Source organism: Saimiri boliviensis, chromosome 1 (assembly GCF_048565385.1).
Source record: "Saimiri boliviensis isolate mSaiBol1 chromosome 1, mSaiBol1.pri, whole genome shotgun sequence".
In the NCBI taxonomy this organism is placed as follows: domain Eukaryota; kingdom Metazoa; phylum Chordata; class Mammalia; order Primates; family Cebidae; genus Saimiri; species Saimiri boliviensis.
Window position 1 is genome coordinate 105,733,226 of NC_133449.1, and position 23,308 is coordinate 105,756,533.

Genomic DNA, 23,308 nt, shown 5'->3' on the forward strand with positions numbered 1-23,308 from the left:
TTAGTAGAGACAGAATTTCGCCATGTTGGTCAGGCTGATAATTCTTAAAGGTCTCTGTTGCATGAGCAGTAAATTCAAAACTTAAAAAAAAAGAAAAAAAACCCAGAAATTTTAGTGTTAGAAAATGGTATTTGGGGATAAATTTTGCTTAGCAATTCACTATTTTCCAATTACAAGAACGTGCTTAGAAATCAACATTAAGATAACGTCTTTTTCTGATTACAAAAATAATATATACTGCTTGTAGAAAGTTTGGAAAACAGTATAAAGAAGAAAACGTTTTCATAATTCTATAACCTGAAGATGCATATGTACTAGAAAACAATTGAGACCTGACTGTAAAGAATTCACTGGGTTTTGCTTTTAGCCTTGACCTTGAATTTAGTGCACCATCACCACGTCCGAACATGACTTTTAATGGTTGCTCAGTATTGTTATGTGGATTTGCCATAATTTGCTTAACCAATCTCTTATCGTTGAACGTTTATATTGTTCCTAATTTTTTGCTTGTAAATAACACCGAATTTACTGTGGCAGATACACCCTGTGCATCTTAAGGTTAATCCCTAGGAAGGGGATTGCTGGGTGGGCAGCGGTTTTGATTGCGAACATCAGATACTCTACTAGTCACCTTGAGGCCAGTAAGATTTATCCTAAGGATTCTTAACGTGAGAGGCGCCTGGAATCGGGGCGCTCAGGGACTGCAGCCCTGTTCCTGGCTCAGAGTCAACCTTCCAGGAGTGGCTTGGCGAAAGCAGGGCGGGGCCGAGCAGGAGGACGGGGCGCGGACACTGCGGCAGGGCCACCCGGTGCAGGGCCACCCGGTGCAGGGAGGGATGGTGGGGTGCACTGTGACCCACACAAATCCAAAGATCCGGCGGCCAAGACCAGGCGCTCCCGGAGAGCTGAGATTCTTGGTGCTGGCTGGGCTGCTGGAGACAGCGGGTACCCCGTTCCCTCGGGAAGGTGGGAGACTTAGGTCCCCGTCTCTCTCTACCCCATCAAACCCTGGCGCGACGGGAGAGCTTAGCGAGAGCCCAGGCAGGTTGTGGGGCTGGACCAGGTTCTCCGTCAAGATCCAGGACCCCCAGAACCTGCTGTCATTGCCAGGATTCCCTGCGCGGAGCTCGCGGACGCCGGCCCGGGCAGAGCATTTGTTGACACAGTGCGCCCTCTAGTGGTCATTTTCCTGTGACCATCCCAACAGGCACGGACGAGGCTCTTGGTTCAAACCTTCAGCCCCCCAGGTCTGGGAAGTCTGTAGATCTGCATTCTCCTGGGACCCATGAGGCAATGGTTGAGGGTGCGTTAGGGGTTGGGAGGGCGTCTAGTCCTAACTCTGTCTCTAACTTGCCTGTGTGGCTCTGGCCACATCTGAACCCCAGCTGGGTCTCATCTTGGCCATCTGTGAAACGAGGAAAGTCATGCTGGCTTCACAGGTTTCGTTTGGGGGAGGGCAAGGGCTCTGAGCCTCTTCCCCCTTTGCCCACTTTCACTAGGCTTGGGACCCCAGGTTGGCTGGAGCAGGCATGTGCAGTGTGATCAGAAGATTCCAGGAGGCACGGGGTTTGTGCCCTACATTGGGGTACAATAAAATGCACAAATTCAGAGGTAGGCTCTCTGCCGCTATGAGGATCACTCTTCCTGCCTTAGGGTAAACAGGTGCTAAGCAGAGGAGGTGACCAGGGTGGCCAGGAGCTCAGAGCCAGGCCCCCTTGAAGGTTGGAGGGACAGAGATTTTCTTATCTGGAGGTGCCTTGGGGACAGGGAGGTTTCTTGGAGAAGAAAGTAGTGGACAGATCTCATGGGGTCCAGGGACTGGACAACTGTGAGTTCAGGGAGCAGCTACTTTAGATACATGGGAAAACACCTCAGAAACCAGCTGGAAGGGGTGGCATTGGCAGAAATAGCTGAATAAGGAGCACTTCTCTCTGAGAAAAGCAGTAAGAATACTGGCCAAAATTGTCAAAACCAACTTTTTCAGAACTCTGGAAATTAATAAAAAACTTGCAGCTGGGTGTGGCAGCTCAGGTCTGTAATCCCAGCACTTTGGGAGGCTGAAGCGGGCAAATCATGAGGTCAGGAGTTCGAGACCAGCCTGCCTAATATGGTGACACCCTGTCTCTACTAAAAATACAAAAATTAGCCGGGTGTGGTGGCACGTGCCTATAGTCTCAGCTACTCAGGAGGCTGAGGTAGGAGAATTGCTTGAACCTTGGAGGTGGAGGTTGCAGTGAGCCATGATTATACTCCAGCACGGGTGACAGAGACTCTGTCTCAAAAACAGCAGCAGCAAACAACAAAAACCAAAACCAACCAACCCACCAACCAAAAAACAAAAAAACTTGCAATAATCCAGGGAGTACTAATTTTTTTTTAAACAGTGAAATATTGGTAAGAACAGTGAGATGATTTTTAAAAATTATTTTTAAAAATAGAGACACGGTCTCATTATGTTGCCCAGGCTGGTCTCAAACTCCTAGACTCAAACAATCCTCCCTCCTTGCCCCCAACAAAGTGTTGGGATTACAGGTATGAGCCACCACACTGGCAGAGCTTGATGGCATTTTAATTGTCCTCCTTCTCCCAAGACTTGTGGTAGCCTTGAAACCCAGTGGTTTCATAATCATGGTGAAAACCAGCAGCTTGGAGACAAACAGAAAGATCAGAACAAGGTTGGAGCTTCTGCAAAGTCCAATTCCCAGATAACGGTCATTATTCAACTTGTCTGGTAGTTGGTTCCCTGGAAGAGACTCCACTTGCAAGGCTGTGTTCATCTGACTTGACTTGGTGCCCACTCAATGCATACAGCCTTTTCTCTGGGGTATGAAAGTCATCAGTGGCATTGCAGCTGCCTGAGGCAGTGATAACGGCTGGGGCAAATAAGAAGCTGACAAAATTTTTAAAAGAAGTTGAGGAATGAGCTGTCCATAGCAGTCTTTGAAAAGCTTTGGTGCATTCTTAGGAATCTACAAACATCCCCTCTTCTGTAGGTTCCTCTGATGATGGTGGTGGTGGTGGTGTGTGTGTATGTGTAATTGTGTGTGCATGTGCATGCATGAATGCATGTTTGTATGTGTGTACATGTGCTCTCTCAGCTCTAGAAATGGAAGAATCTCAAAGGTTTTCTTTCTCTTTTTTTGAGACAGGGTCTCACTCTGTTGCCCAGGCTGGAGTGTAGTAGTGTGTTCAGAGCTCACTGAAACCTTGACCTCCCAGACTCAAGGATCCTCCTATCTCAGCCTCCCAAGTAGTTGGGACCACAGGTGCCTGCCACCATGCCTGGCTAATTAATTTTTTTTTTTTTTTTGGTAGAGATAGGGTCTCCCTATGTTGCTCAGCCTAAAGATTTTTCTTTATTTAGGTATAAAAAAATACAGTACTTGTCATACACCAGTGTGGCCAGTATATAGTCATCATCTGTAGAGCAATTACTACAATTATAGAAAATAGGTTACAGGAATTGTTTTTCCAACTAAAAAACCTGAATTAATATTGTTAACCTAAATAGCAATCTGCTTATTATGCAAAAACCCTTATTCTATATGTCTGTGAAAGCTAGAAACTTGTAAGTATCATTAGTAAAAAAATCATTATAAGAAACTAGTTGTTGGTTAAAACAAAAAAGTCAGTGTTATCTACAATCCCTCGCAGTGTGAGGGGCTTGCCTAGAGTGGGAACCTCGGTCATGACAAGGGTGAGCTGGGCGTCTCCTTCCTGCTCCTCTCTGTTGACTGATGAAACTTCTCCAAGGCGTGTTTGCAGTGACTGTTCCAGTGGGGGATGCATGGAGGACCACAAAGGTTGAGCAGGGCAGGGCCTTGCCTTCTGCAAGGTGTGCCTGAGGGTCAGTTCCCTGAGATGTGACAACAGCAAGGTGTAAAGGCACGTGGCTCGGCTCTTGTCATGCAGTCATGAGTGGGTTTGGACATTGGTCAGTCTTGCCGAAGGCCACATCTTGGGTGCCTCTAAGTCAAGAGACAAGGGGTGGACAGAAAAGAAAGAGAGCATGGATTGGTGACCAGGTGAGGCAGAGAAGGGGAGAGGTCTTCCGCTCCTAGAACATCTGTCCCCTCTCAGGCAAAACTGGAGGGGTGCTGAGGAGTCTCAGAGCAGGGTCTCAGCTCTTCCAGGCTCTCTCCAGAGGGGGTGGGTGTGGGGGTGGCCGTCACCCTGTGATCTGTCACTCTAGATCTCCACCACCCCTCCAGGATGAATTCACAGTTGCTTCAAAGTTCAACAAGCCATTTCCCTGAATGTGGTTGAATGGTTCAGTGTTCAGTACAGCACAGTTACTGGCATGGCGGGCCAGTGAGGTCACCTCAGGACCCAAGGTCAGGAGCTGCCATGGGGCCCCTTCCTCCCTCTTGACAGGCCTGGAGAGGGGCTGGGGAGTGGAGGGGCACTTGGTGTGGAATATGAGGGAGTTGGAGGAGGGCTGGGGCTCCTGAGAGAGGACTTGATGGACGGTCACAGTCAACCTTGGGAATGGGCTGCAGAGAATCCAGCCCCACAAGTGGAGCGGTCCAGGCCTTTGCCTCCAGGCGAATAGGCAACAGGACCTCACCAGCCTCACTAGGGAGTTCAGGGAGCCCCAGCAGTTGAACACAGGCTGCTTCGATTTGCCAGAGGAAGTCTTTGAGTTAGACAGTGATCGGTGGGTGACAGGGTTATGTGGATGGCTGAGCCCAGACGGAACACCAGCCTGGAATTGCTGGCATTTGAGAATAGCCATCACTGACATATGTTCCCAGATTTTTCAGGGACCTAGAGTTTGCTATCCCAAGGCTGATGAGGTCTCTGGGACTCACGAGGAGGGGGGGCTAGGCTGAGGAGTCAGTGCCATTCTTGGAGGTTGTGGTGCCTGGCTCTGGGCCTCCAGGCCCAGAGTGGCCTCTGCCGCCTAATACAGCAGCTCCTCCCGGGGATCCGAGCCGTACAGCTCGGCCAGCATCTTGAACCTGGGTCCCCAGTCGTTAAGGAAGTCGTAATCCACATCGGAGTCGGAGGAGTCGGTGCCCAGGGAGCTGAGGGACTCGGCGATGGACTCGGAGCCCTCGTAGCCGTAGATGTGCAGCGTGTCGTAGGGGGGGCCGTCGCCGTCGTGGTCCGCCTCGTCCTTCTTCACCTCGATCATTGCTGCCATTTCCCCAGGCCCCCCGTGTGCCCCGGGCACGTGCCGCGGCGGCTTCTGCACCTGGGCGTAGAGGGACGGCCGGACGTCCAGCGCGGTCCGCGGGGGCTTGGCCCCTCCGTGGCGCACCGAGTTTAGCACCGACACGTCGTAGCTGGTGGTGTCCATCTCGCCGCCGCCTTCCTCGTCGTAGGCGACCAGCTGCTCGTGGATCTCCGCCACGCTCTTGCCGTGCGCGCGGGCCTGCTTCCGGAGCCGCCGCCGCAGGAAGATGAGCAGGGTGATCACTGCGGCCAGGGGCGGAGAGGCAGAGTCAGACGAGGCTGGGGGCCCGGGTGGTCCCCGCACTCCATCCCCGCTGCCCCAACACCCCATTCTCACCACCCTCCGCACCCCATCCCCGCCGCCCCAACACCCCATTCTCACCGCCCCCAGCACCCCAGCCCTGCCACCCCAATATCCCATTTTCACTGTCCCTGCACCCCCATTCCCATCCCCCAACACCCCATCCCCACTGCCCCCTGCACCCCATCCCCGCCGACCCTGTACCCCATCTCTGCCTCCCCTGACACCCATTTTCATAGCCCCTGCACCCCCATTCCCACCCCAACACCCCATCCCCACCGCCCCCACCCCATCCTCACCGCCCCCACATCCCCATTCCCACCCCCCAACACCCCATCCCCACCGCCCCCAGGTCCCATCCCTGCCACCTCCTACACTCCCATTCCTGCTGCTCCCTGACACCCTATCCACCTCACCCCCTGCTTTCCCATCCTGCCATCCCCTCATTCTATCCAGCTGCCCCCCACAACCCTATCCCTGCTGCCCCACTCCCCCTCTTCCCACCCCATGGCTCCCTTCCCCTGCACCCTCCATTCCCACTACCCCCTGCACCCCTATTCCCGCCACCCCCAAAACTCCATTTCCACCTCCCCACCCCCTATCCCAACTGGGTCCCCACTCCCATCCCCACTGTCCCGGACACCCCCATGCCTGCTGCCCCCTGAACCCCTCATGCCCACTAGCTCCCCTCACTTCCCACCCTCATCCCTGCTGCCCCTGGCATCCCTCTCCCCATCACCCTCCTCCCTTCCCTCCTCCCTGGAAGTTCCTGGGCCAGTCCAGTCTCCCAGGGACACCTCCAGGACAAGGCCGACTGAGAAGGTTTGCTTTGGTCCGGACACCTGGTGGGTCCCTCCCCACCCACTAGGGGGGACAGAGCAATCCTGGGTCCTGACTGGCTGTCATACACCCTGGTGGGGGTGGGGAGAGGAACACAGGTGCTTTCTGAAGTTCGTTCTCCTCCAGGGTCTCAACCCCATTTTCCTGTATCCTCATTTCCTCCCTCAGGTGCCAAATCTGGGAAATCCTTCCACATCATCTCCCAAAGGCCAGGAAACCAGAGATCGAAGTAGAAATGGGGAAGGGAATGGAGTTGGAACTGGGAGTGCAAAAACTCCGCCATTACTTTGTTGCCAGCTGTGATGGCGGTAACGAATGTCGCGGTGCTGGTAGATGTCACTGCTCTTTGCAGCAGCAGTGGTCCTTTCTTTTTTCTGTGTGTGTGTGTGTGTGTGTTTTTTTTTTTTGGGGGGGGGGCTGCTTCCCTCTGTCATCCAGGCTGGAGTGCAGTGGTGAGATCTGAGCTCCCTGCAACCTCCACCTCTGGGTTCAAGTGATTCTCCTGCCTCAGCCTCCCCAGTAGCTGGATTACAAGCCCACACCACCACAGCTATTGTTTATATTTATAGTAGAGCCGGGGTTTCACCATATTGGCCAGGCTGGTGAACTTCTGACTTCGGGCAATCCACTCACCTTGGCCTGGTAAAGTGATTGGATTACAGGCGTGAGCCACCGCACCTGGCCTACACTGGCCCCTCTGACCAAGGCAATCCACCCACCTTGGCCTCATAAAGTGCTGGGATTATAGGCATGAGCTGCCACACCTGGCCTACAGTGGCCCCTCTCTTGAGCACCTCCTGCATACATACTTGGCACACTACTGGGCGCATTCTCATATCCCACTAAATATAGTTATTATTATCCCTGTTATACTGAGCTCAGAGAGGCCAAGAGTGACTGACCCAGAGTCCCATGGACAGGTGCAGAGGTCCCGCCTATGGGAATCTCTGAGGGGTGTGGCTACGTGAGGGTCTTGGATTCCTGAGGAGGGGCGCGCGGTGCAGTGCAGAGAGCTTCTAAAATGAGGCTCAGACCTTGTAGCTTTGAGTTACTGAACAAACTACTATATACATAAGTAAAGCTAGGATGCTCTGGGAGACAGCCATGCCCCCCGCCTCAGTTTCCCTGTCTATAAAATGGAAATGATGACTTCCCTGCTCTGTTTATATTTGGGAAGATCGTTGTGAGGTTAAATGCAATTCTCTTTGTGGTGGGGATGCTATCATCATCATGAATTACTAGTAAAGGAGAAATCTCTGCTGGAGAAGCCCCAGAAAGGGGGCATACTGAGGGGGCTCTCAGGGTAGCCACAGGCAAGAGAGGCCTGGAGCCTATATTGCAGGTGCCCCGTGGCTGTATCCAGGCCTTGCCATGAGTGCCAGGGAGATCTCTAATCACCTGAGGGCTTCCTTTGGAGGATCAACCCCTGCCGCATCTCATGGTGAGTGAAATGCAGGATACAGCATATCCCTCCTCTCCCCTAGTGAGAAGATGCTGGAGGGTGGCCCCGTGGTGCCTCCTGGCACCCCTGTGGGAGAAGGCTCCAATTCCTCATGATGGGAACATTCCTGATGGCTCCACTTCACCGGCCGCCTCCCTTCCTGGCTTCATTTCCGCTCTGCCTTAGGAGGTATCCAGAGGAATAAACCACCTCCCAAATAAACTACTTGTACCCCATCCTTATCCCAAGGTTGCTCCCTGGGGAATCCAAACTAAGGCTTACAATGCTCCTAAAATTTCCGAGGCCCAAACAAGGAAAAAAAAATATGTATCAAGTCTGGAGGAATTCTATAAAAGGAAAGAAAGCACATGGAGACAATCTAAACTAGAAGTTTTTAAACTTTCCATTTTAGACCTGGATCCTTTTTCCTTTTTCAAAAATAGGTTTTATGTAAATACATGCCCAGAACAATGCCTGGCACACAGTAAATGCTGAAAATATCTAAGTGGAAGGAGTGACTGTTATGTTTAAGTTATTTTAAAGTGATACTGGCCTGATGCGTGGGGGAAAAGTCCTGAGCCCCACCCCCTCCTCCTCCCTGGATCATCCCCACCTGTGAGCACCCAGGTGGATGGAGCTCACATCCTGCATCCTGCACGTGAACTGGCTGAGGGTTTCATTGCAGATTAGAGGAAGGGTTGGGCCTGGACGCCTGGTCTCTACTTCTGTGAAGCTTCCCTGTTCCCCGCACCTTCCACCCGCTTCTGCCCGCTGTGTCTCCTCCCCACCCTGCCCAGCACTGACCTGTGATGGTGAGGATGCAGAGTAAGATGGCTACCACTGCCTGGATGCTCACACCTGCCTGGGCGGCCACTTCCTCGCAGAAGGTGAACTCTCCCTGCTGGTTGCACTTGCACACGGCCACGGTCAGCGTGTTGGTGCCCGTGCGGCTTGGCATCCCATTGTCTGAGATGATCACGGGTAGGAAGTGGACCTTGGTATGCTCCCGGTCGAACTGCCCATACTTGACTGTGATGTTGGCCGTGTTATCTGGAAACACCAAGGCCTAAGAGTCAGGTTTTGCCATCCGCACAAATGGGGGAACGTAGCTCCTCCAGGAAGCCGTCCCTGGCTGCACCAGTCCGCAGGCCTGTTCCTCCACAGAGGGGATATTTTGGGGCAGCTGCATTGACCAGTCTCCAAGAACGCCTTGGCAAAAGAAGGTAAAATCCTTTGCTTTCTGTATATATGGGCAACTGATGCCTGTCCCTTTCCTCTTCCCTAACCCCAATCCAGTAACAGGAGGTTTTCTCTTTCAGCTCAATTAATGCACGGTTTCAAGCTTCGACAAGCAATGGGGAAAAGTTTTAAAAAGTCTTTCGGCACTGGGTGTGGTGGCTCACCCATGTAATCCCACACTTTGGGAGGCCAAGGCGGGTGGATCACCTGAGGTCGGGAGTTCGAGACCAGCCTGACCAACATGGAGAAACCCCATCTCTACTAAAAATACAACATTAGCTGGGTGTGGTGGTGCATGCCTGTAATCCCAAATACTCGGGAGGCTGAGGCAGGAGAATCATTTGAAACTGGGAGGTGGAGGTTGTGGTGAGCTGAGATTGTGCCATTGCACTCCAGCCTGGGCAACGAGAGCGAAACTATGTCTCAAAAAAAAAAAAAAAAAGTATTTTAGCTAACTTCTACGGCAACTTCTGCTATCTCTGAAAATCCACTGTTACATTGTTGAACACAATAAAAACAATGGGCATGTTCCTTGGGCACAGAGAAAATGATTACATATAGAATTACGGGTTTCCTGGGCAGTTTGGAAGTGGGAAATGCTTTTGTCCAAAATTGGCCCAGCCCGCCTTCCCAGATCCAGTCAGTGGTTTCCTGTACCTAAGAATCCCCTAGGGAGATTTTAAAACATGCCGATTTTCAGACCCCTACCCTCACACACTTTTTATTCAGTGGTTCTGGGCAGAGGCCAGATAATCTGCCTCTGGCAGGGTCCCAGGAGATTGTAATGTCAACCATCAGAGAAGGATCCAGGAACCCCCTGCTCCAGGATTCCTTTAGCTACACAGGCTCCACACACTTGGCCAGAAAGCCCAGGAAGCCATTGTTTAGATTTCAAATGAAAGCCAATTACATTACAGCATTAAGTCTATTACAATTCAAAATAAACTATATATCATTGACACTTATGGGAGAAATTACAGCTTTTGACATGCAGGACGTTCATGATATAAGTGAATTTGACACAAACAGGCTTGCTTCCTATTGTATATGGGTGTCTTTGGGGTGGCACTGAATCTTTCTACCGCACTGCAGATCCCCACTCTGAGATGGGACTGAGGTGGACATTGGGGATTGGGTGACAGTTTTGCCACACTATTTACTTCTCTTTTTTTTTTTTTTTTGAGGCGGAGTCTTGCTGTCACCAGGCTAGAATGCAGTGGCATGATCTCGGCTCACTGCAACATCTGCCTCCTGGGATCAAGCGATTCTCCTGCCTCAACCTCCCCAGTAGCTGGGATTACAGGCTACCAACACCATGCCCAGCTAATTTTTGTATTTTTAGGAGAGACGGGGTTTCACCACGTTAGCCAGGATGGTCTTGATCTCTTGAGCTTGTGATCCGCCCACCTCGGCCTCCCAAAGTGCTGGGATTATAGGCATGAGCCACCGTGCCCAGCCCACATTATTTACTTCTAATGACAACTGTCTGTTGAATGGTCTGTCATAGACTGTCAACACATCTGGGCCACCTTCTCCACCCCACAGGCTGATCCCTCCAGTCTGCCCCAAACTCTCAGGAACCCCATTCCCCAACCTTCCTCAAAGGTAGCAATACAGCCATCTGCATCCACCAGAGTTTTGCCCATTAGGGACAGGCAGGAATTCCATCCTGGGCTGGGTGAAGGATCACTGTATTTAAACTCAAGGGGAATTTTGTCTATTTTTCTGGGGAAATTGCAGAGGCCATGGAAGCTTGCCTACTTGTGGCTGGAATGAAGTCAACTCAGCATCATCACTCAAGTCAGCACCTGCTCGTCAGAAGCTCTGATTGGCTGCTAATGACATCACATGGGCCACCCTGCTAATTGTAAGTAGTCATTGCATCTGAATGAAAACAAAGCTCACTGTATCTTTGAGATTTTGGACTTCACATTTCCAGTTTTGACTTTTTGAAAGTGACCTCAAAGTTCCATGTTAATTTGCAGTTTTCCTGATGCACAGAGACTCCAGTGGTGGTGGTGGTGGTGGAGGGGGAGGGGCGGGGGGGGAACTCCTTGCCTAGTTTTGAACTGAGCTGACTGCCTGCACCTCCACATCTGTTCTGTACTCCTCGCTGGCCTGAGCATCTTATGGGTGAATTGCAGGCGATGTGGACTTGGGAGTTTGGTTGGAGTGGTTCTGACCATTGCACAGATCATTGGTACAATGTATGTGGCAGGAATTGTACAAAACATCTGATGACTTGAAAACCCCAGTGGGGGCCTGCCATCAATTTGTTTGCCTGGCCTTTGACCTTGGTGCCTCAAGACTCAAATAACCTCACCCCATCCCTGTTAGAGCCAACCGATGGCATTTGTTCTTTTTTTTGGAGACAGGGTCTCGATCTGTTGCCCAGGCTGGAGGGCAGTCATGTGACCATAGCTCACTGCAGCCTCAAACTCTGGCCTCAAGTGAGCCTTCTGCCTCAGCCTCCTGAGTAGTTGGGACTATAGGCATGGACCATCATACTCGGCTGAACTGATTACTTTGATACCTACCGTGATTATCCGTGAGGGTAAAGTTGTTCTCAGTTTTCAGAGCGAATTTGAACTTCACGTTTTGTGGTGTTATGTCCTTGTCTATTGCGGAGATCTGCAGGACCAGCTGGAGTGTGAAAGACGGGATATCAGTGATGGTGGTGGGTAGTCTGAGGTTCAGTGATGGAGCCTTTGGGTTTAGACCTGACCATGGTGGTTTCCCACCTGGAACACTCACCTACTTAGTGCTTTATAAAGCCACTCTTTCCACTCCCCTGCCCTGCCAATCTACTCCCCAGACATCCTCTCTGAGCCTCACTTTCTCCATCTATAAAATGGGCATAATGTTATTTTCCTCAAGGCTGTTGTACAGGGGAACTTCCGCTGACTCTGTTGAGCAGTTCTGCCCCTCAGCCTGCCCAGGGTGGCACTGCCTTCCCCTCCCACCTGAACCAGACTCACCTGGCCATGAGCAGCATTCTCACACACTTTGGGCTGGTAGGGCTCGGCAAACTCCGGGGCATTGTCATTCTCATCTAAAACTTCAATATGGACTTGCACAATGGATTCTTTACCCGTGGGGGTCCCTGCAGGGGAGAAGACAGTCACCATGATGGGCTCAGCTGATGCTGGCCCTGGGGGTTGGAAGCTGTGTGGATGGGTAGTCCAGGAGGGCTGCCCTGTGGAGGCCATTTTTTGCAGGAGGAGGCTATGGAACAGAGGCTGGGGATGGTGTTCTGGATAAAAGGAGTTTGGTTGGGGGGAGGGTGTTAAATCTTTATCTGTAAGGTTTACTGAGGTATTACTTTGATTATGAGCGTCAAAAAGGTAAACCATCTGAGTGCATTAAAAATATTGTAATTAGATTCCTAAAATTAAAAATTTAATTATTCGATTAAATGCATAAGATATAATAAATTAATCATAAAATAATCAAAAAGGTAAACAACCTAAGTGAGATTGGATCAGTAAATTAGGCCACTGGAAAAGGATGAAATGTATGGCCATTGACAATGCCCATGTAAATTACATCTTAAAAAAATATTCAAAAAATTTTTTAAGGCCCAGTGCCTGTGATCTCACACTTTGGAAGGCCCAGAAGGGAGGATTACTTGAGGCTCAGAGTTGGAGACAAGCCTTGGCAACATAGTGAGACCCCATCTCTACAAAAAATTAAGGCATTAGCTGGGCAAGGTGGCACACACCTATAGTCCCAATTACTCAGGAGGCTGAGGTGGAAGGATCATTTGAACTCAGGAATTAGAGGCTACAGTGAGCTGTGATCGTGCCACTGCACTTCACCCTGGGCAACAGTGTAAGATACCATCTCTCTCTTAAAAAAAAAAATTATTACCATGAGAAGATGCTTCTGGAATAAGGTGAAATAAAAATGTGGAATATAAGATACAAATATTACAATCTCACATAAAAAACATGTATAGAAAAAACCATAAAAATACATGAATGTGCTAATAGTAATTGTCTCTGCATGGTAGCGTTGGTGGGAAGAGTATTTTCTTCTCCTTTTCTGTATTTTCCATATTTTAAACGATTTAAATTTAAAGATTCTATGAATGGGATTACATGGAGGGGACTGATCTGGCAAAACATGCAGGAGTCCATTACAGTTGCGGGCAGCTGCTGTGTTGGAAGAATAGAGTCTGGGTGGGCCCAGCAGGCACCAGAGGTCCTTGGCCAAGTCACTCCCTCCCTGGGCCCTACTGGGCTCCTGCGTAAAGCGGGAGTATTCATAATTCTCCTGGAGGGTGATTGTGATTTTCTCATATAGATAAAGGATGCAAAACTCCAACTCTTGCCCCTTCCTCTGGCAAAAATTAGACAATTTCTGGAGAACCTCACAATCTTAAAGTTGGAAGCTGCTTCACATTTTGAATTCTACCTATGAACTGGTATATAAACAGCATCTGAGGAACATTTCCCAAACAGCCATGATACGAAGAATCATGGAACCCTTGTTAAGAGCACCTGTCTGGCTCGCTGGACCAGAACCTGCAGGGTGGAGTAGAGTTTTATGCTTAGTTGGTGCCTTGGGTGATGTCTCATCACAGAGACATCTGCACAGCCTGTTCCGTGACAGTGCTTCTCAATCTGTGACATGCATGAGATTCCGATTCAGTGTGGGGGTGAGGCCGAGATGCACTTCCAACAAGGTCTCAGGGGATGTTGGTACTGCTGGTTCAAGGACCACACTTGGGCATGGAAGCTCTGTAGCATCCCAACCAACGGGTGCGTCAGCAAGCACTTCTAATACACCTAGAGACCCCAAATGATTGATTATGCTGGTTTTGGAAGAAAGAGGGAAAAGGAAAAGAACCCAAGTGCCCTGGCAGATGGGGCCACTCACCAGTGGAATCCAGTTCTTTGGCCTCCACAGTCAGGTTATACCAGGGGTAGACTTCTCTGTCCAGTTCTTTCTCATTGTAAATGTCCCCCTTTTTTGTGACTTGGAAGAATTGGCCTTTGTCACTGGTCCTGCGGATGGAGTATCTGCCCAGGGGAGAGAGTTTCATGGTTTTCCATTGTTCTTTGCTGAGTCTGTGCTCCTCAGCATGATGGACAAGGCCCTTCCCCATCTATCCTCTGCATCCCACTCCAGGCCCCTCTCTCACTGCTCATGGTACTCTGCCACCAGACAAGAGCGGACCTACACAGAGGGACTCAGGATAGCAAGATAATGTCTTTGATCTTAGTGATGTTGCCATCACTGGACTGAAATTGGTACCTGAGACCATCAGATGCACTTTCAAAGCTGAGCAGATGACATCACACCATAGCTGGGACTTGTTTTTGTGATTAATGAAAAGATAATTGGGTAAGAGCCAGGAAGAAATACAAAAAGAGCTGGAAGAGATATGAAGTAATTACAAAGAAATTAACTTTGTGAAGTAAAAATTTAAAAAGTTGTTTCAGAAATCAGGAAAAATCTATGGAAAGATAAATATATATATATATATATATATATTTTTTTTTTTTTTGAGACGTAGTTGTCCATGCTAGAGTGCAATGGCATGATCCATGCTGGAGTGCAATGGCATGATCTCAGCTCACTGCAACATCTGCCTCCCAGGTTCAAGTGATTATCCTGCCTCAGCCTCCTGAGTAGCTGGGATTACGGGCATGTGCTGTCTTGCCTGGCTAATTTTGTATTTTCAGTAGGGACAGAGTTTCTCCATGTTGGTCAGGCTGGTCTTGAACTCCTGACCTCAGGTGATCCACCTGCCTCAGCCTCCCAAAGTGTTCAGGTTACAGGCATAAGCCACCGTGCCATGTGCATGTTTCATATATATAGGAATAATAGTTGTTATTAATGAGGATAATTCCAGAATGAACAGAACAGAAGAAGTAACAACAACAAAATAATAATAAAAGAAGACTTTCCTGATCTGAAGAAAGACATCATTGACATCAGGCATCATTTAAAAACAACAACAAAAGAATATTTAGGCATAAGCATGTCCTGATGACACTTAGAATTTCAAGGCTATGTGAAGAAACTGAAAAGAGTCCAGACAGAAAGAATTTCCTTATGAAGAAAGAAAAATCAGATATGCCAAAGATGCCCCCACAAAATTAAATGCTAGAATACATTGATAGTATTTTGGAAGGGAAGTGTTTACAATTTGAGGATTATATGAGCACATTTAGGTGTTATTAGAAGGCGAGGTTGGGCACGGTGGCTCACACTTGTAATTCGAGTGCTTTGGGAGGGGCTGAAGCTGGAGGTTTGCTTGAGGCCAGGAGTTCAAGACCAGCCCAGGTGATAGAGTAAGACCCTGTCTTGGAAAAAAAAAAATTAGTCTGATGTGGTGATGTGTGCCTGTAGTCCCAGATACTCAGAGGCTGAGGTGAGAGGGTTGCTTGAGCCTAGAGGTTCAAGGCTAAGTGAACTATGATTGTGCCACTGCACTCCAGCTTGAGTGACAGAGCAAGAACCTGTCAAAAAAAAAAAAAAAAGGCAATGGGAAAAATTAAAACAAAACTATTGATTTGTTTATCATACAAAAGCAGTGTGTGTGTGTGTGTGTGTGTGTGTGTGTGTGTGTGTGTGTGTAATAGTTTTAACTAGAAAATATAGGTCCAAGAAAACATTTTAAATTTTGCAGATAGCAGTAAATCTCACTGGTAGAAACAAATCCAAATATTGAAAAGAAAAAAATATTAGAAAAAGATTGTACAGCAAAGATGGGGGAAAAAGAAAAAAGCCATTAAATTTGATAAATGGGAAATGTAAAACAAGATAAAAGAAGTATGATCAAACATGTCAATTATGATGAAAAATGTAAATAGGTTAAACACAAAGCATTTCCATTTAGATTAAAAAGCAAAGCCGAATGCGTTCTGGTTTTCAAGAGCCATAATGCCAAATGATCTGGAAAAGTTAAAAGTAAAAGTTGGAAAATTTGCATTAGGCAAATATGAATAACATGAAAACAGAACTAACAAATGTCACATCAGGAAACATAATTAAAGGCAAAATATTTAAGCAGAACAAATTGGCTAATTTCATTGGGATGAAAGTTACAAGCCATAATGAAGGTAAAATTGTTGCAAAACTTTGTTAACTGAATAGAAACATTAAAATACATAAAGTCAAAACTTAGATATTCTAGGAAAAAGTGGACACAAATACAATTGTATCACATCAAATAACAAGCTAAAACAAAACAAAACAAAAAAACCCCATGACTTATAAACGAAAATAAAGAAATCAAGTCAATCTCTTAAATAAAACCTTGGATCAAAGGAGAAACAAAAATTATAATTACAGGCCATTTAGAAGAGAAGGGCAATGAAAAGAGCAGTCCTAAAACTTACGAGATGAGGCCAAAACGGAGAACATATTTTGTCCTTAATAGGGCTTACTATCCTTGAAACATTAGCTATACCAAAATTAGTATATAAACACGAATGTGTATAATATATACAAACATTAGAATTCTAATATTTAAAAAACCTAGATACAATATTTGAAAGTTTGAGGGTTGACAAAATATTAGTATCAAATAAAAAAGCAATGAGGGAAAGACTTTTATGTATATCTAAGGTCTAGTGTAAAGCTATATGGTTTGCATCTGTGTCATGTCGAAATGTAATCCCCAGTGTTGGAGGTGGGGCCTGGTGGGAGGTGGATAGATCATGGGGGTGGAGTGCTCATGAATGGGTCAGCACCACCCGCTAGGTTCTGTTCTCCTGATCATGAGAGAGTGAGTTATCATGAGCTCAGGTTGCTGAATGGTGAGCAACAACTCCCTTCCCACTTCTGTTCTGGCCATGTAAGACATGACTGCCTCTCTAGGATTGTAGGTTTCCTGAGGCCTCCCAAGAAGCAGAAGCCACTATACTTCCTGTATAGCCGGTGGACACATGAGCCAATTAAACCTCTTTTCTTTATGAATTACCCAGTCTCAACTATTTCCTTATAGGAGAATGAACTTATACAAGCTAGTATAATAAAACAGAATGGCAAGCCGGGCGCGGTGGCTCAAGCCTGTAATCCCAGCACTTTGGGAGGCTGAGGCGGGTGGATCACGAGGTCAAGCGATCGAGACCATCCTGGTCAATATGGTGAAACCCCATCTCTACTAAAGATACAAAAAAATTAGCTGGGCATGGTGGCACGTGCCTGTAATCCCAGCTACTCAGGAGGCTGAGGCAGGAGAATTGCTTGAACCCAGGAGGCGGAGGTTGCGGTGAGCCGAGATCGTGCCATTGCACTCCAGCCTGGGTAACAAGAGCGAAACTCTGTCTCAAAAAAAACAAAAAACAAAAAACAAAAAACAAACAAACAAACAAAAAAAACCAGAATGGCTTTGCTACAGAACTATAGAAAGGACAGAGCATTCAGAAGTAGATTCAGGTATACACAGAACTTAATATATAACAAAGGTGGGAAAATTTTGACTTATAATATTTAGTAAATGATTCTGGCAAAATCGGCTACCCATCTGCAATAAAATAAGGCTGAATTGAATTTATACTTACTATTGCATATGATGTGGCTCTAAAAAGTATTTGTTAGAACTATATCATTTTTTCCAAAGATTGAGAAAGAGACATTTAGTTACAATAGAAAAGCAAATATTGATGAAATGAGCATGGCATGATCCAAAAAAAAATTAAAAACAATCAAACACCAAAAGACAACAACAAACCCACCATGAATAGATCCACATGTCTGTGTGGTCATGAAAAGAAAGGAGCAATAGGACCAGATCAGGCCACGAACATGAGTTATCTGAGAGTGGGGCTTCTCAGTATTTTCTTGGTAGATCTTCGTGTTGTTTCACTGTACGAAACGAACACTTCTTATTTTTGTGGTTTTGCGGAGATAGATTTAAGAAAACCGTTTTGGCCTGGCTTGGTGGCTTACACCTGTAATTCCAGCACTTTGGGAGGCCGAGGCAGGTGGATCACAAGGTCAAGAGATCAAGACCATCCTAGCCAACATGGTGAAATCCTGTCTCTATTAAAAATACAAGAATTAGCTGGGTATGTTGGCACATGCCTGTAGTCCCAGCTACTCAGGAGACTGAGGCAGGAGACTCGCTTGAACCTGGGAGGTTGCAGTGAGCCAAGATCACACCACTGCACTGTTCAGCCTGGTGACAGAGAGAGGCTCCATCTCAACAAAAAAAGGAAACAGTTTTAGTGAAGGGGCCTCTGGTGTGTCATCTGATTGGTTGCTCTCTTGACTGTTGGATCTTACTGCATAGGACTGGTGAGAGCCGTGGTGCATAGAACAAGCCTTCAAGGTGGGACAGAGGACAGGTAGCTCTGGATGCCCAGGACCATGCTAGGTAGGGGATCCTGGGAAGGCCAAGATGCCAGGCTGCCAGGTGCAAGAGCTTGGGCTTCTGGTCTTGCTTCTGTCACTTTCCATGCAAGTGCCAGGAGAAGCCAGTTCCCCTCTCTGGGTTGTGGTCTCAGACCAGCAGGCATAGGAACATCCAGCCATGATTGTTCTTATCATCCTCAATGACAAGCACCCCCCACCCCTTACCCAATGTTGTGCCTAGCCGCATCAGGGTCCTTGGCCAGCACTGTGCCGATCAGAGGCTTCTTCTGGTTTTCCTTTAGCTGGAAGTGGTAGAAATGTTGCTGGAAGACTGGAGGCTCGTCCACATCTACGATGTTGATGATGACCTCGGCTTTGTTTCTCGCAGGAATGCTTAGGTGTTGGAAGTCAATGGTGGGGTCTGTGGCCTCGACGCTGAAGCTGTATTGCTGGATGTGTTCATAATCCAGAGGCTGCGTAAGAAAAAAGAATGGGGAATGTCTGCTCTTGGCCAACCACATGTGTGGCACACGATCTGCACAGCAGCTCTGCAAGGTCCCAGAATGACATCCATTTTATAGATGAGGAACCCATGGCCTTGACAGGTGATATTTCTGAGGTTATCAAGATAGTGGCTGGGCCTGGCGTCTCTCCTCAGCTGCTCCCTGTTTCATCTCAGCAGCTTCCTGAGAACCCTGGCTCTGTGCCTGGCCGTGTTTCTAGTGTTAGGGACACGCAGTGGATCAGCTATTGTCCTGCTTTTAAGGGCATCACTAGTGGTTCTACCCACAGGTCCTTAAGGACAGGTTTTTCTTTATTTTTGAGACAGAGTCTCACTCTGGTTGCCCAGGCTGGAGTGGAGTGGCACAATCTTGGCTCACTGCAACCTCCACCTCCCTGGTTCAAGTGATTCTCCTGCCTCAGCTTCTCAAACAGCTGGGATTACAGGCACCTACCACCATGCCCAGCTAATTTTTGTATTTTTAGTGAAGACGGGGTTTCACCGTGTTGGCCAGGCTGGTCTAAAACTCCTGACCTCAGGTGATCCACCTACCTCAGCCTCCTAAAGTGCTGGGATTACAAGCGTGAACAACTGGGCCTTGCTGGACATGCTTTTTCTTTATGCCTTTGCTCAAGATGCTTCTCTTACCCTTGCCTGCCTAGAAAACTCTTATTCATCCCTCTGGAAGCCAAACAGAAGGTAATCAGATGCTCTCTCAGAAACCCCTCCCAGCAGAGGTAATTGCTCCATTTGGAGCTGCTGTGTATGACTCACACCTGGCTGTACTTTTTTGGTTCATGTGTGTGTCTTCCGTATTTGCTGAGGGCTTTGCTGACACTGGAGGCTGTGTCTACCTCTCCTTGGTGTTTCCAGGCCCCAGCATGGGGCTGGGTCAGAGGAGGACTCAGGCCCAGGATTCGCAGTCCTCTGCATGGTCATTCCAGAGGACTGACAGGACCTCTTCCTCCTCTTCCAGATTCAGTTGATCTGGCTTTGCTGACTGTCAGCACCACCCAGTATCAGTGGCCATCCATGTCCCCACAATTACTCCCTGTTTTCTTCATGCTGATGGCTTTCTGTTAGCCAGGAAACAGGGCAGGCCAGAAAGTACCAGAGAGGTAATACCTGCAGGAGCAGCCCCCCGTCAGCACCACAGAGAGTGGGTGTATAAATACCCAGCTCCCTCACCCTCAGCTGCAGCAACTCTGAGATGTGTTCCACACGGATCCCCCAATGGGTCATTGCTCCTGGGGCTTCCTGGGATGACCTCCCAGATAAACGACTTATACCCAATCTTTGCCTTAAGATCTGTTTCCTGAGTAACTCAGCCTAAGACAGTGGATCATAGTCTCCATGAGCACATGAGCAGTTCAGAGCTTTGACAGTCCTTTGACGATCTCTGGCCCAGGAGCAACCCCCAGGCAGGACCTGTGGGTGCCACAAGCCCCAAACCCCACGTTTGACATTGTTGCCATTGGCCTACAAACCTTCATGGGTTTGATGATGCCCTCATTGTGGGTGGGGTTTGTCTCAATGGTGAAAGCGTCGTGGTAGTTGCCCCGCAAGATGCTGTACTTGGTCATCCGGTTCTGGGGCTCATCTGGGTCCGTAACAAACAGAGAGCCCACGGAGGTGCCCACACGAGTGTCTTCAGGCACGGCAAATGTATACTTGGCTGATGCAAACAGAGCACCCCAAAGGGCCTCGGGTTAATGAGACAGACAAGGCGATTGTCTCTGTATGCTATTCTAACATATTTTGATACAAGAAATGGGCATAATACAATAATCATAAATTTTAATACCCCTGGATTCTCAAGGTAAAAAGGGTCTTCGCTAACTGTATGTCCATCCCCCCGTCCCTCCATCCAATAAACATCTATGGAGTACCTATTGTATGCTAGGCACTTTGCTAGGGGACCTATCAATGGACAAAGAGACAAGTCCTGCCTTCAGGGAGATTATGCCATGCACAAGGAAGCCACTTCAGGAAAACTGGCCTGTCTCTAGGGCGGCCGAACGACTAAATGACAGCATCAGCACTGGGGATGCAAGTGGACAGAGCCATCTGCCCCAGGGCATGGGAAAAGCTCTCATCAGATGTTCTTTGTGGGGAGGATCATTTTGTAGGTGGGGTGAGAGATCAGCCCTGGTTCTGGATATAGAACTTTGCTGTTCCCAGGTTCACTGATGTGTGGGAATTTCTAGCTGGGACCTGAGTCTCAGTGCTTCGATTTTTCCAAGCCGGTGGGATCTGGGTGAAACTGCTCATGTCTCATGGTGGGACACCGGGCACAGTGGTGGCTCCCAGTGGGGAGTGGGATTTCCCTCTGGCCTGTGAGGGGACTGTGGCAGGAGGCAGCAGGATGGCCTTGGGAATGCAGTACTGGGATGGAAGCAGGGCCCCTCCCTGCACCCAAAAGACTCCTTTGGACATCAGGCCTACCCTGGGATAGAGGGAAAGGTAAAGGGATGCGTAACTCCTCCCACAGAGTCCTAAGTCACTGAGTGTGGGGTATCCCAGCCCCCCTTCCCAGGGCCCTAGAGGAGGGACTCACCCTGGGTGAAGTAGGGGAAGTTGTCATTGATGTCTTGCAGAGTGACCAGCACGGTGGCTGTGCCTGATTCCCCCCGGAGGCCCTGGGCATCTCGCGCTTCCACCACGATCTCGTACCTGGCCTGCTTCTCTCGGTCCAAGTTTTTGGTTGCTGTGAAAATAAGGCCTGCAAAAAGAGTCCCAGCAGGAGCCATGTTACCAGCTTCTAGAAAATACTGATGCTTGGGACCTACCCAGAGATAACCTGACTTAAGAGCTTCCCAGGTGATTCCACTGTGCAACCAGGGCTGAGAACCATGAGTCTACAACCCACTACCTCCATGGCTATACTGTGAGGCCAAAGCTGGCCCAATGGTTGGGTTCAGTGTTGGTCCTCACCACCCGAAACGTTGTGTTGACAAAGACCATGAGGCCATATTCAGGCTCAGAGCAACAGCGTTCTGTGGTAGATTAGTGATGTCTGCCTTGGTGCACGGTAGCACAGCAGTGGCATCTGTGTTATGTATTTTCCATCTCTCTGAAAGACAGTTCCACTGGACTTCTGTATTGCTCCCAAGAGTCAGTCTTTACAGTTTTTTAAGTCACTGCATGAGCAATTACTATGGGCCTCGCTGTCTCTATACACGATCTAACTCAAACTTCAAAGCTACCATACAACATAAATATAAGCATTCCTACTTCCTAGATAAGGGACCTAAGGCCTGCAGAAGTTCGTCTATTTGTCCAAGATCTCTGGAGGGGGTGAGTAGCAGAGCTGGCTTTGTAAACCAGATCTATCTGAACCTGTACCCAGAGCAGCTAGCCAGCATTCTCTGCTGCCCCTTGGTCACTTCTTGGGTAACAAGATCCTGATTTTGTTCCCTGGACTTGAGTCCATGCCTTGGGCACCTGCCTGCTTCCTTCTCTCTTGATCAGCTGCCTTGTCTTTACACATGATACTGACTACCTCCATGGTACAGTGTGGTGCAGTGGCCAGTGACACCTCTCAGACTTCCCCTCGCACATGCACCTGGAATATCAACCTCCCCTCGTCCCTCCAAGTCAGTGAGTGTCCAGGAGTGTTAGTCACACAGACCATTATTATTGATGGCAAAATACTCTTTCCCCTTCAGGATTTGGTACATGACAGAGGCGTGGTCTGCCACAGTGGGGTCGTCTGCATCCACTGCTGTCACAGAGGTGACTGAGGTTCCTGCAGAGAGAGAATTATGGGGTTGCTGACTTGTGACTGCAAGGCCCCTTACCCCATTCCTAGGAAAGAGCAGATGGGGCTCAGGCTGTGCTCTGTCCTCACCTCCCCCAGGTCCTGGGAAGAAAAGGCTGTTTTGTTTTCTGAGGAGCCTGCATGGGGGCAAACTGTTGGTGGCGGTGGAGACCCAGCCAGGTCAAACTTGAAGGGGTCAAGGAGATCAGGTGATTTTGGAGCCTGCATGGGGGCAAAGTGTTGGTGGCAGTGGGGACCCAGCCAGGTCAAACTTGAAGGGGTCAAGGAGATCAGGTGATTTATGTGCTTCCTGGGGAAATGAGGGAGGGGGGCGAAGGGTTGGGGTCAGGGAGAGAAACTGAGGAGAGCAATGGGCTGCTTCTCGCTCTCCTGGAAAGGTGCTACCAAAGAGGTGGTGTCACTTCTTGCATCCCCTTGAACTCCAGGACACCACACTTAACCAGAAGGACTGGTCCCAGGACCCTGGCTGGAGACTCTGGACTGAGGGGCTGAGGAGGGAAGCTCTTTTCTGGCACCCTCTGGAGTCTGGAGGTACTAAGGAGATAGAGTAGTAACCTCCTAAGCCTGGAGCCCAGGCTGGTGACACACCTTGGGGCTAGTGCTCTGTCCCCCACACCACTCCTGCATGGCCCCTAGAGATGACTCCTTTTGCCTTGGTGGCAGGCCATGGCAGTCTTCATGTGCAAAGGCTACACTCTTGGTGTGCTAGTCCTG

At 48.8% G+C, this 23,308-nt stretch overlaps 1 protein-coding gene and 1 long non-coding RNA gene across 2 annotated transcripts in view; one reads left to right on the forward strand and one right to left on the reverse strand.

Moving 5' to 3' along the window:
• Positions 1 to 4,741: 4,741 nt before the first annotated feature.
• The window catches only part of CDH5 (cadherin 5), a 39,671-nt gene continuing 21,104 nt past the window's right edge, over positions 4,742 to 23,308 (reverse strand). The window contains exons 4-12 of the mRNA XM_010346732.3: positions 22,445 to 22,561; positions 21,371 to 21,535; positions 20,301 to 20,488; positions 18,537 to 18,784; positions 13,881 to 14,023; positions 11,978 to 12,102; positions 11,537 to 11,642; positions 8,565 to 8,810; positions 4,742 to 5,421 (exon numbers count right to left, since the gene is read on the reverse strand). Coding sequence (XP_010345034.2) covers positions 4,904 to 5,421; positions 8,565 to 8,810; positions 11,537 to 11,642; positions 11,978 to 12,102; positions 13,881 to 14,023; positions 18,537 to 18,784; positions 20,301 to 20,488; positions 21,371 to 21,535; positions 22,445 to 22,561 — 1,856 coding nt within the window. The 3' untranslated portion in view covers positions 4,742 to 4,903. The remainder of the gene's footprint in view (positions 5,422 to 8,564; positions 8,811 to 11,536; positions 11,643 to 11,977; positions 12,103 to 13,880; positions 14,024 to 18,536; positions 18,785 to 20,300; positions 20,489 to 21,370; positions 21,536 to 22,444; positions 22,562 to 23,308) is intronic.
• The window catches only part of LOC141585049 (uncharacterized), a 157,262-nt gene continuing 144,153 nt past the window's right edge, over positions 10,200 to 23,308 (forward strand). The window contains exon 1 of the long non-coding RNA XR_012518318.1: positions 10,200 to 10,866. This is a non-coding gene — a long non-coding RNA (uncharacterized LOC141585049). The remainder of the gene's footprint in view (positions 10,867 to 23,308) is intronic.